Source organism: Saccopteryx leptura, chromosome 2, assembly GCF_036850995.1.
Source record: "Saccopteryx leptura isolate mSacLep1 chromosome 2, mSacLep1_pri_phased_curated, whole genome shotgun sequence".
In the NCBI taxonomy this organism is placed as follows: Eukaryota; Metazoa; Chordata; class Mammalia; order Chiroptera; family Emballonuridae; genus Saccopteryx; species Saccopteryx leptura.
Window position 1 is genome coordinate 279,323,389 of NC_089504.1, and position 12,555 is coordinate 279,335,943.

At 41.4% G+C, this 12,555-nt stretch overlaps 1 protein-coding gene across 3 annotated transcripts; it reads left to right on the forward strand.

The window, feature by feature from the left end:
• The first annotated feature begins 3,084 nt into the window (after positions 1 to 3,084).
• Positions 3,085 to 11,453, forward strand: PPP1R15B (protein phosphatase 1 regulatory subunit 15B). 3 transcript variants are annotated; one of them, XM_066361991.1, is made up of 2 exons: positions 3,085 to 4,972; positions 8,837 to 8,961. In XM_066361991.1, the coding sequence occupies exons 1-2, from the start codon at positions 3,658 to 3,660 to the stop codon at positions 8,848 to 8,850; spliced, it is 1,329 nt and encodes a 442-aa protein (XP_066218088.1). In that variant the 5' UTR covers positions 3,085 to 3,657; the 3' UTR covers positions 8,851 to 8,961. The 3 variants fall into 3 exon arrangements, with proteins under 3 accessions (XP_066218088.1, XP_066218087.1, XP_066218089.1); XM_066361990.1 differs by having other exon boundaries at positions 3,091 to 5,559; positions 8,837 to 11,453; XM_066361992.1 differs by having other exon boundaries at positions 3,130 to 4,663; positions 8,837 to 8,970.
• The last annotated feature ends 1,102 nt before the right edge of the window (positions 11,454 to 12,555 follow it).

The window sequence follows — 12,555 nt, forward strand, 5'->3', positions numbered from 1 at the left end:
CAGTTAGGGCACATACAAAAATCAAGCAATGGCCTGACCTGTGGTGGTGCAGTGGATAAAGCGTCGACCTGGAATGCTGAGGTTGCTGGTTCAAAACTCTGGCTTGCCTGGTCAGGGCACATGTGGGAGTTGATGCTTCCTGCTCCTCCCCCTTCTCTCCCTCTCTCTCTCTCTCTCTCTTTCTTTCTCTCTCTCTCCTCTCTAAAATTAATAAATAAATTAAAAAAAAAGAATCAAGCAATGAATGGAACAACAAATTGATGCTTCCCTCTCTTTCTCTCTCTCTCTTTCCCTCCATTTCCCTTCCCCTTTCTCTCTTTCTCTAAAACTCCATTTAAAAAAATTTTTTTTTATTTTTTATTTTTTTTCATTTTTCTGAAGCTGGAAACGGGGAGAGACAGTCAGACAGACTCCCGCATGCGCCCGACCGGGATCCACCCGGCACGCCCACCATGGGGCGACGCTCTGCCCACCAGGGGGCGATGCTCTGCCCATCCTGGGCGTCGCCATATTGCGACCAGAGCCACTCTAGCACCTGGGGCAGAGGCCAAGGAGCCATCCCCAGCGCCCGGGCCATCTTTGCTCCAATGGAGCCTTGTCTGCGGGAGGGGAAGAGAGAGACAGAGAGGAAAGCGCGGCGGAGGGGTGGAGAAGCAAATGGGCGCTTCTCCTGTGTGCCCTGGCCGGGAATCGAACCCGGGTCCTCCGCACGCTAGGCCGACGCTCTACCGCTGAGCCAACCGGCCAGGGCTCCATTTAAAAATTTTTAATTAAAAATACCCAGAAAGTTTAGCAAGAAGAGTGATATTGTGTTACATTTTTTCCCAAATGACTTCAATATCTGGCTTAAAAGAAAACAGCTGGAATTTCACATCTGCTTTTGCATTTAATCTATATCATGTATTCTCTAGAAGATATGTGTCCACTGTACACTTATGAGAATGAGAGTTAAAAGGAAAATAATAAGTTAGTATTATTATGAAAATATTTTTGACCTTGAGAATCCTCTGAAAGGGTCTTAAAATGAGATCCCCAGGGGTGCCCTGAGTGTACTTTGGGAACCACTGTGCTAGGTATTGGGACACAACCCTTAAGGAACTGAGATCATCAGGAGAGAACATTTACAGGTATGTGCTATACCTGTATTACATTTTTTATGAAAAAAAAAAGTGAATTAAGTGCTTTAAAAGAGTATAATACGGCCTGACCTGTGGTGGCACAGTGGATAAAAGTGTTGACTTGGAACGCTGAGGTCGCCAGTTCAAAAACTCCTGGCTTGCCTGGTCAAGGTACATATGAGAATTGATTCTCCCTGTTCCTCCCCCACCTGCTTCTCTATCTCTCTCTCTTCTCCCTTGCTAAAATGAATAAATTAAAAAAAAAAAAAAGAGTACAATACAATCCTGACTGGGAAGGTTAGCAAGGACTTCAAGGAGTTAACATTTGAGTTAGACCTTGAAATATGAATAGGTGTGTAAGAGGGAAGGTGAGGACTCCCTTTGCTGAGAGACAGCATAAAAGGCACAAGCAAGAGATTTCTAGAATGTAACATGCATGAAGAAGTTACTGGAAAGCCAGCTGGAAAAGTATAGTAGGAGGAATCTGTATAGTCTTTATTCTGAGTGTAGACAATGAGAAACAACTATTAGCTGATAAATAGCAAATATTAACCAATGTTTGTTCCTCTGTTCTATTTAGGTTTAGCTCTATTTAGAATTTAGTTCTCTCACCAACCCATTGAAAGAGAAATATTAGCCTCACTTTACAATCAAAGAAACTGAGGCTTCTGAGTTGTTAATGTGCACATTTGCATTTCTTTCTAATCGATTTTCAAATTTACTCCTATTAGTAGTCCATTTTCCCGAAGTTCTTAGGATTGAAAATGCACTATTTCCAGAGAGATGTATAATATAATTAGGGGTGAAACCATAGAAACAGAGGACCTCTTAGTTTTCTAGAAAGAAGTGGCTTTTCATTCAGCAGTACCAATGAAGCAGGAGGAGCTGCTGGCTTCCAAAAGCTCTTCCTGCTGTCCCTAGTGCTCATAACTGCTACCTCCCTTCTGTAATAGACACTTGACTTTAGGCTGTCAGTTAAAACATTTTAGCAGGAATAAGGAAATTAACTGAGACCAAACTCACAAGAGAATCAAAGAAAGCAGCTAAAGTTATCAGACAAAATTTTTTCAAAGGATAATGATCTGTGCTTTCTTCTTTGGATGGTGTATCCTGTAGGTTCTGGGGGCTCAGTATTACAAATATGATTTGAATGCGTTGCCTGCTGGGAAGCATTAGAGATTAAACAGTTCAGGAGACTATGTTTCTTTCCTCTTCTGTGACTTCAGTTTGCCCCATTTAAAAGGGATAGTCTCATAGGGATCCACCTGAGAAATAAGAATTCACATTTTTGTGGTGGTTGTATGTGAGCTGGGTGCTGAAAAACCTCAAAGCTAGATTCCAGGCAAAGATAAGGAGTGACTTAGAAATCCTAAAATTGAGGGAGCAGGAATGATTCATTTGTCACTCACGATTTTTCACTCCTGTTACTACTCATTCCAGATTATTCATGTCCTAACACTGTGTTAGAGGTACTGTATATTAACACAGCATTGCCCTACTCATTAGATTCCTATCTCAGGTGATGATCTACTCAACACTCACCAACACTGAACGCGGATATTTGCAAGTGTGAGATAAGGGTGTACACTTGGGCATGCATTAGGCCTTTAAGATGTTTTTTTTTAAATACATGATTTTTTTTATTCATTTTTAGAGAAGGGCGAGAGAGACAAAAGAGAGGGAAGAGCAGGAAGCATCAACTCCCATATGGGCCCTGACCAGGATTTGAACCGGTGACCTAAGTGCTTCAGGTCGGCGCTTCATCCACTATGCCACCACAAGGTCAAACTGTTAAACCTTTAAACCTCCCGGGAACTCTTGGGTTATCTGGAAATGTTCGCTCTCGCCCAGAGGGCGGGGGGAGGCGGTCTCCTAGGAAACCACGGAGAAGCACGTGCGCACGCGCAGTGCTCAAGCCTGGCTGATGCAACCTCCGGCACTCTACCGAGGGTAAGGAAACCGACGGGGACCCAGGCCAATCAGCAGCCTCCCAAAAGAGTGCGGAAGATCCCGCCTTCGGGCTCTGCGAGTGACGTTCAGCGGTGTCAGTGGTGAGAGGCTGGTGGCGTATCCGCCGCCGTACTGGTTCCCATCCGGTTGCCTGGGGGTGTCCGGCCTCGGTGCTGGCCGTGCGGCCATTTTGAGCTGTGTCTGTTACGCGTCTGCCTTCCCAACCCTTCCGGGAGCGAGCTGTGAGGGCCTTTTAACGGGGCCGTTTCTGGTTGGAAGTCACGCTGCCGTCGGGAGAGGCCTCCTCCGCATGGTGTAGAGACCGCGAGCGGATTAGGACGCTTCCTCCCGCCGGGATGGGTGTCGACACCGCCGCTGCCGCGTTCTGCGCCCGCCTCTCCGGACTGCGGCCTGCTTCTGGCGGCCGAAGCCGCTGCCCTCTGTGGCTCTTCTGCTGGCCGGGGGACCGGCAAGGGGCGCCGACTCCGCCGCGAGGCGAGGCCGGGATTGTGTAGGCCTCTGCGGATCCACCTGAGCTCCAGCCGCCGACTCCGCGCACCTCGCTGAGACACTGCCAAGAGCAGGAGCGATGGAGCCGGGAGCGGACCTGCCGCGGGGACGCCCGGCGTCCCGGCCCGGCCACCTGTTGTGGCTGTCCCTTCCTTGGCGCTCGCCGCCAGGCACTGCCAGGTTCCCCACACCTCCTGCCGCAGAGCACCCCGGGGACCCCAGGCCGGTTTCCCCGCCGCGGCCTGAGGCTCGGACCAGCTACTGGATGAAGCTGCTTTCCCAGCTCTTCGCCCCGCTCCCCAACCTGCTTCAGAAGCTGCTGATTTGGAGCCAGCTTTTCGGTGGGATGATTCCGACCAGATGGCTGGATTTCTCCGGAGGCTACAGCGTCCTGAGAGCCCTGCGGGCTCGGGAGGAACCGGCTGCCCCCGCGGCGAGTTCTCTGCGGCTGGACCCTTCGGCCAACCCAGCTGCCAGTCTTCTGGACTGGCTGGAGGAGGGGATCCCCTGGCAGTGCTCGACCGCCGATCTAGAATTGGGACTGAAAGTCAGTGGCCGGACCTTGGACCCTGCGGCCCGCGCGTTTCTCCTGGAGCCGCAGCTGTGGGGAGTGGAGCTGCTGCCTAATCGACTTCAGGCCCAGCTGTTCTCCGACCGGGAACTTGGCCCTTCGTACTCCGGGCCTCGAAACATTCAGCGCTTAAGTAGTTTCAACGCTGTCTCCTATTTTCTGAAACGCCCTGACCTGGATTGCCTTCCCAGGGTCGAGTTTAGATATCAGACCGGCGTCGGAAGTGTCGAGCTAGCTGACTCCCCCACAGTAAGCCCAGAGGGCAGCTCTCCGTCTGAGGACCATTCTCACCCCCAGCCCCTGAATGCAGAGATCACTTGCTCCTCCTGGCAGGGATGCTCACCTCTTTCTAGGGAAGGCCTGCCAGAAATTCACCATATTCGCATGAAACGGCTGGAATTCCTTCAGCCGACGAGCAAGGGGCAAGCGTTACCCACCCCCGACCAAGATCATGGCTACCATAGCCTGGAGGAGGAACACAGCCTTTTCTGGATGGATCCGAAGTCCTGCAGAGGTAGTTCGACACAGTCTGTTACCCCTGCTGGAGCCTTTCCTGGAACTGTCCAGGATCCCACGGAGGAAAAAATAGAATTGACTAAAGAGGTTCCTTTTGCTTTGGAAAAACAGGGCCCTTTGGAAAGCTGCCCATCCTGTGAGGCACCTATGGAAAGAGACCCTGGGGAGGACCAAATAAGTGTAGTTGACTTTTCAGACATAGGAGAGGACATTCCCATTTCTGCCAGACCAGCGTGTAGCAATAAATTGATAGATTATATTTTGGGAGGTGCATCCAGTGACCTTGAAACAAGTTCTGATTCAGAAGGTGAGGATTGGGATGAGGAAGCTGAGGATGATGGTTTCGATAGTGATAGCTCACTGTCAGAATCAGACCTTGAAGAAGACTCTGAAGGGCTTCACCTTTGGAACTCTTTCTACAGTGTAGATCCTTATAATCCCCAAAACTTTACAGCAGCGATTCAGACTGCTGCCGGAATTGTTCCTGGAGACCCTTCTGACTCCAAGAAGGATTTGTCTGATAAGTGTGATCTAGAGAATTCTCTCCAGACTGAAAGCCTTCCTGAGTCTCCTGACCATAATTCTGGGGAGGAAGATGACTGGGAATCTAGTGCAGATGAAGCGGCGAGTCTCAAACTGTGGAACTCTTTCTGTAATTCGGATGACCCCTACAACCTTTTAAATTTTAAGGCTCCTTTTCAAACATCAGGGGAAAACTGGAAAGGCTGTCATGACTCAGAGAGGCCATCTGAGCCCATTGTGGCCATTTCTGAGTGTCACACTTTACTTTCCTGTAAAGTGCAACTGTTAGGGAGCCAAGACAGTGAATGTCCAAACTTGGTACAGGGTGGGGTTCTTTCTGGAAAAAGACACATGCATATCAAAAGAAAAAAGGTTTGTTTGTTTTAACTTGCTTGATAGTTTGTACAGACTGTTTTGATGTGGTTAAAATATAGCAGCATGACTTTTCATAATAGTGCATATGTTTGAAGAAGACCTCTGAGGTCCTTGGTTTGAGAAATGACCCTCTTTTTTTCCTCTTCCTGTCAAAATAGATGTTGTCAAGGAAGTGCCATTTTCATTTGAGTTGGCAACTCGGAACTATAGACCCCTACAAGCAAGCTTCAGCTTTTCACTTTTTTTAAGGAATAGAAAAATTAAACCTTGTTTATACATGATTTAATTTTTTTGAAATTGGGAAGGTTCTAATATAGCCATAGAATTTTAAAATATTAAATGTGGTATATCATAATAAGTGTCTTTATTCCTGTCTATTCGTACCCAGAGGGATGATGGTACCGAGGAGCAAGTCAGATTTATCTGGGGTTTTTTTTGCGGTGAAAGGAAATAATTTTAGTATTAAAAACTATGTGACATGTACATGATTTTGATTGCTGGTCATAAACAATACAGGAAATAGTATCGCCTTTTCTTTAAGAATGCAATACTAATATCATTAGCCAACTAAAGGTTAGGAATCATGTAAAACGATGATCATTTACTTGATTTCTCTTCAGTATTGCTTCTTATTCCCAGGTTAGTCTTAAAACTTTATGGAGCATTTTATCTTTCAACACATTATCAGGTTAACTTTACTTTTATAGTCTTTATTTTTTCCCCCTCTATTGTTTATTCAGCTAAAGTTATTAATCTTCCCCAAACACACATGATATCTTTCATTATATAGAAAAGTTTCTTTAGTTACCTGTACCTTTATTTGTACAGAAAAAGGAGTGAATTATTATTGACCTCAGATTCTTAAGTGTTAGGGAGTTTCCAATGGACAGTACCCTCATCCATTGGCTTCAGATGTCCATTTTAATACTTTAAGACTATTCTTGGGGTAGAAAATATCTTTTAAATGTGGTCATCTTATGCCTCACCTGTAGATACAAAATAAGTCATGTTTGAAAATTAAATTTTAGATTATACTTCTGTAAATGTCATCATAGAAGAGCTTTTCTTTGTCTTTTTAAGGGGCCTCTGACACAATGAACTATCTATTTAGTAAATAGCTAAGAACAGTCGGGCAATGGAACTAGCACTTGGAGACCTGTGTTCTCTGCTCCTGAGTGATTAGGGCCAAGAGATTTGGGAATTTAGCCTGGGAACTAACTTGACCTCTCATGGTCTTGAATCACTCATTTATCTGATGGGAATAATAATATCGTATGAATTATTGCATGATTCAAATGAGATGAGTAAATAAGACTCAATTCATTGCTTTAAATGGTAACTTATTATTCAGGGATGTCAGGCCAGTTGCATGTCTCATTTTAGCCTGCTCATTAAGTAAAAATGGGATGAGTCAAGTAGGTTTGAGACTATTGACTGAACTAGAAGCAACATTTATAAAAGATTATGTCTAACTATGATTAAATTATTTGACATCCTTTGACTACTTGCCATTCTTGAGGTATATGGGAATAAATTGGTAATGCCTAATTCTTTTAAAATTATTTTTATTTATTCATTTTAGAGGAAACAGAGAGAGAAGGAGGGAGGAGCAGGAAGCATCAACTCCCATATGTGCCTTGACCGGGCAAGCGGCAACCTCAGTGTTCCAGGTTGACACTTTATTCACTGTGCCACCACAGGTCTTTCATTTTAAGAATTAGTGCCTAATTCTTAAAATGAAAGACTTTGAAAGTGCTTAACAGTACAGATTGTGGAACCAGACTCAGGGTTTGAATCCTGATTATACCACATAGAAGCTGTGTGATTTGAACAAGTCAGTTAACTTGTCTACTACTGTTTCCTTATCTGTACAGTGGAGATGATGATAGATAGTACCCCTTAGGATTGGTATATTAAATGAGATAACAATTGTGAAATGCTGTGAAAAGATCCTGGTATATGGTAAACAATTTGTAAGTGTTATTTATCTTAGTGACAGCTGAATAAGGGATGGTAGAATGCAATATCTAATAAGATTTACATACCTACTGATTGCCCTCGGGGGCATTCCTTGGCCTGATGTAAAGGGAATGAAAGTGGTAGGCCACAGTGGGATTAGCTGATGTAACTATTGAACATACTTTAAAAGTAAGAACCTATTTACTTTTGGAGTTTGATAATCTTACAAAGAGACAAGTAGGGATTAACAGGGACTGTCACTCATTACATGTGATCATATATATAATAATCACAATTTCATGTATCTATATAGTGATAGTATATTGAAGAGGAATACAAGAATAGTGTTAAAGATATGTTAATTTTGCTCACTTTATTAAGTAAATTTCTCCTCTGTATCCTGATTACAAAAGTAATGATATAAGAATAATGCTACATGTTCATGATTTAAAAATTAGCACTGAGAGTGAAATTTCTTTTAAAAAATGAGGAATAGAAATAAGTGAAGGTTTTGTTAAAGCTTTTGTGTTATAAAAGTACTGACTTCCAGGTGTATATTTCTGAAATATTTTGTTTGGAAACTTGGTCATTTTGGAAGAAGAGTATCACAGAACTGTACTTCACTAAGAATTTTTTAAAAGTAAGGGTTAATAACATCAGGAAAATCACAGTTCCCCATTTGGATTTATTTTATTAACATCAAAAACTAAAAGGGGGTCAAGGATGGATGACAGATGTCCACTGATTTTTATTCAGATGCCATCTAGTCAATCAGAATTCTTTTTTTTTTTTAACTTTCTTTGATAGTTGAGGCCAAATATTCCTGTAAGATATATGATATTCTGAGAGAATTAGTAGCATAGAGTTAATTACCTCACCTGACCAGTGGTGGCGCAGTGGACAGAGCGTTGACCTGGGACACTGAAGTCCCAGGTTCCAAACCCCAAGGTCACCAGCTTGAGTGTGGGGTCAACAACATGAGCCCATGATTGCTGGCTTGAGCCAGAGATCGCTGGCTTGAAGCTCAAGGTCTCTGGATCCAGCCCAAGGTTGCTGGCTAGAGTAAGGGGTTGCTGAGTTAGAGCATGATGTCACTGGCTGGGCTGGAGCCCCCCAGTCAAGGTACATACCAGAAGCAATCCGTGAACAATTAAAGTTGATGCTTCTCATATCTCTATCTCTCTCTCTCTCTCCCCCCTCCCTCCCTTCTCCCTCCCTCCCTCTCTCCCTCCTTCCTTCTCCCTCTCCCTAAAAGTTAATTACCTTGATGATTATAAGATCCTAGAGAGATTAAAGTTAGTCTTTGTCTTCATAGGTAACCTTCCTTGAAGAAGTTACTGAGTATTATATAAGTGGTGATGAGGATCGCAAAGGACCATGGGAAGAATTTGCACGGGATGGATGCAGATTCCAGAAACGAATTCAAGAAACAGAAGAGGCAATTGGATATTGCTTGACATTTGAGCACAGAGAAAGAATGTTTCATAGACTCCAAGAAACATGCTTCAAAGGACTTGATGTTTTTGAGCCATGTTCAGATGATTTGATAGTCTCTGGCCCTAGCATACACTAACTTACTTCAGAGGTTTCTTTTAAAACAAAAATTGGCAGCTGTCCTTTGACCTTTTTTTTTTAGGGGATATGTAACTTGGATCCAGCAATCTTGTTTAATATCGTTTTGCAACGTATCTCACTTGGAAATGTTCAGGATTGAAGCCAAGCCCTGATAATGAAGGAGGAGATGGTGTGATTTCTAATCCTCCCATTTTATTTAGTTGGATGTGTTTTTGGATGTTTGCTTGTTGAGGTAAAAAGGGAACCTTTTAAGGTGTACTTTTGCACTTTCAAAACTTCCTTTTTAGGGATCAATATAGGGTTCAAAGCTCATTTTCCATTTTAATTTAAATTATGTGTACCTGTCTTAAAAACTTTGGGCACTTCTTTCTTCCCTCCAACATTCTAAAATTAATGGGCTTTTATGTTTTCTCTGTATTTTCTTATTTCAGTGATTTGGTCTTTCTCCCTTAAGGGTAAGAAAATAGTCATGCTGTCAACTTAAGGCGCATTATCTCGTGTCACTTATCTTCTGAGAATGAGTTAGGCTGAAAATGTGTGGTGGTTTTTTATTGCTAGGCTAAGTTCTACCTGAGATACTTACAAGGACTGCTACAAAACCAACAAGTGGTACTCTTACTTTTGGAAAGCTACAGTTTTCTTCCACATTTGAACATCTAATATATTTAATTTCTGTGGAAAATGTTTTTTGGAGAGGCTTCAGTGTATGTTGTGGTTTTCAGTTAAGTGGTTCTTTGTATCTTTTAACAGATGGAAATTGTTGTAAAAGGCATCAGAAAGTAATAATTATATCATAGGCATTTAATTTTTTAATTAAAAGTCTAGAATTTTCCTAGGAAGAAGGTAGACATCAGAGCAATTTGGTTTTGTTGTATATGCTGTCAACACAACAGTGTTATTAATGTCAGGCCTTGGCACTGTCACTTTTGAGACCTGTCAGAGTGACACTATAAACTTGGAAATGGGCAGTTCTGAATTTTCCAGATGAAAATATAAAATAGAGACTTCAGTCAGTATCCAAGTTTATTGTGTTCTGTTTTAATAATGAGAGAAGCGGGGCTTATATGTTCAGGAAAAGATAGAACTATAGATAAAACAATTAGAAAGTCTTAATATCTGTAGCCCAAAGTTTGCTTTTGAATCCAAGTTTTTGCAGTGACTGTTTGTGCCTGGTTTATTTAGTAACTACGTGTTATGCATCTGTTAGGTTGAAGGAATGTTAACCAACTTCTTAATTGTCTATTTTTACTTCACATGCCTCAAACCACAGGTCATAAAAAATGTGAATAGATTAGATGACCTCTTAATTTTGAACTTGTATGGTGCGGGGATGATTTTTCATCAAAAGTGCTTGCAGGGTTACTACCTCAGTTAATAATCTACCTGGTCATTGTTTTATTTCTATCTGGTTTGCTCTAAGAACTGCCTAGTGTTAATTTATATATTCATACATAAACACACTGAGAGTGTCACAACGTAAAAGTTGGTCAAATTTTTGCAGAGCCCTTAGTCAAGGTGTTTAGTGCTTTTCCACTTTAGGTAGTCAGAGAATGCATAGCACCATAGAAGCAGGCTGGTTCCAGATACCAGCTGAGTCAGGTGGAAAGAAAGCATTATTTACCTTGAAAAGAACTTTTTGAAAATGTATAGGCATTCTTTTTAAAACCAGAATGAAGTATACTATTTTATGTCAGATTTCAGTTGTGTTTTATGTTTCTGAAATCTAGTACCTCTGCCTATTTGTAAAAAACGTTATCTTGACATTAATTGAATTGTGGAAAGTTGTTCCTTTAGAATTCTAACCTCAGCGTCACTACCAAATGAGTAACAGCTTGGTTAACAATTCTCCCATTTACTTCCCTCCTTTAAAAGAAGTGATCAGAGGATGGTGAGGACAGAAGGGACCATTTTTTAAAGTTGGATTGAAGGAGAAGAAAATTTTTGTTTCAATCCTAGTTAAAATAAAGTTAAACCTCCACCATTTTAAAAAGAAAATTCTTGGAAAAATTTTTTTTTAATTCTTGGAAATTTTAATTGAACATTTTATACATTTGAAGTCTTGCAGTGGTGCTTTAAGTATCAATGTATATATGAAAGACTGTACAGACAGGTAAAATTTCCCTTTTTGAGTGTTGAAATGTACCAACAACACCTCTTCATCTTTGACCTAAAATCAAAATTATCAGATTTTATTTTTTTATAATTTAAAGAAGATGAGTTTAGGGGACTAGAAGAGTTTTAAATTGACTTCTACAGATCCAATGAGTAAAATGTAACCAATGGGATTTTATAGTAAAGTTCTATTTGTGTATATAACTTAACTAATCTGTAAATTGTAATAAATATATTTACAATTATTACACGTGATTTTTTTATTCAACTTTATAATTTATGGTTTGTACTTTAAATTGGTTCTGGAATTACTGAGCAAGATTTTCTGATTTAAATCAGGTATTTTTGTAGAATCTTAGGGCGGCTGGACAAATTTCTCTGGTTTAAAATGGCTATGTGACATATAAATTGCATCTCAGCTACTTGGAGGGCAGGAATGGGATGAGGTAAATATTATAATTGCAAACCACGTTTTAGTAATAGAATTTGGTTCTTCAGGTTTGAAAGACCCCACCTAGAGAGAGGGTTAGAATCTAAAATTGGTTCCAGCCATCTACTTCTGTTGTGAAGAAAACAGTAAAATTGAAAGTACAAGCCGTAAAACTCATGCTGGGGTTAGCATAGTACCTATCTTTCCCCTAAGTAGCAGGGAAACCTGCTGCTCTGTATTGTGCATTATTATTTTTTTTAATTGTATTGATTTATATATATATATAGAAAAAAACATTGATCTGTAGGTGTATGTACCCTGACTAGGGGTCGAACCTGCAAAGTTTTTGTTTTAGAATAACACTAATCAACTGGGCTATCTGGCCAGGGCTGTGCATTAGTATTGATTACCATGGTTTTGTAAATCATGTTCTCTTATGTATGATACTGAATGTGATGGTAATATCAGAAAAAAAAAGTTTTTACCCTGACTAAAAGACAAACATTTGGGTTATAGCAAACCTGTTAATGGATTAAGGCATATAGATCTTCCTAGCTAAAGAAGAAAATTATTAAAGGTATATTCCTGAACTGGAAGGAAAGAAAATAACATTTAGTTGCAGATAATTAGTGCTTAGCACAAATTGAATTGACAGCCCCAGATTATACTTTTTTTTTTTATAAATTTTCATTTTAATGGGGTGACATCAATAAATCAGGGTACATATATTCAAAGAAAACATTTCCAGGTTATCTTGTCATTTAGTCATGTTGCATACCCATCACCCAAAGGGAGATTGTCCTCCGTCACCCTCTATCCAGTTTTCTTTGTACCCCTCCCCCGCCCCCTCTCCCTCCTTCCCTCCCCCCCCCTAACCACCACACTCCTGTCCATGTCTCTTAGTCTCGCTTTTATGT

Coding starts and splice junctions, on each gene's coding strand:
- PPP1R15B (XM_066361990.1), top strand. CDS start 3,658: ATGGAGCCGGGAGCGGACCTGCCGCGGGGACGCCCGGCGTCCCGGCCC. Junction 5,560..8,836: donor TGCATATCAAAAGAAAAAAG/GTTTGTTTGTTT, acceptor TTGTCTTCATAG/GTAACCTTCCTTGAAGAAGT.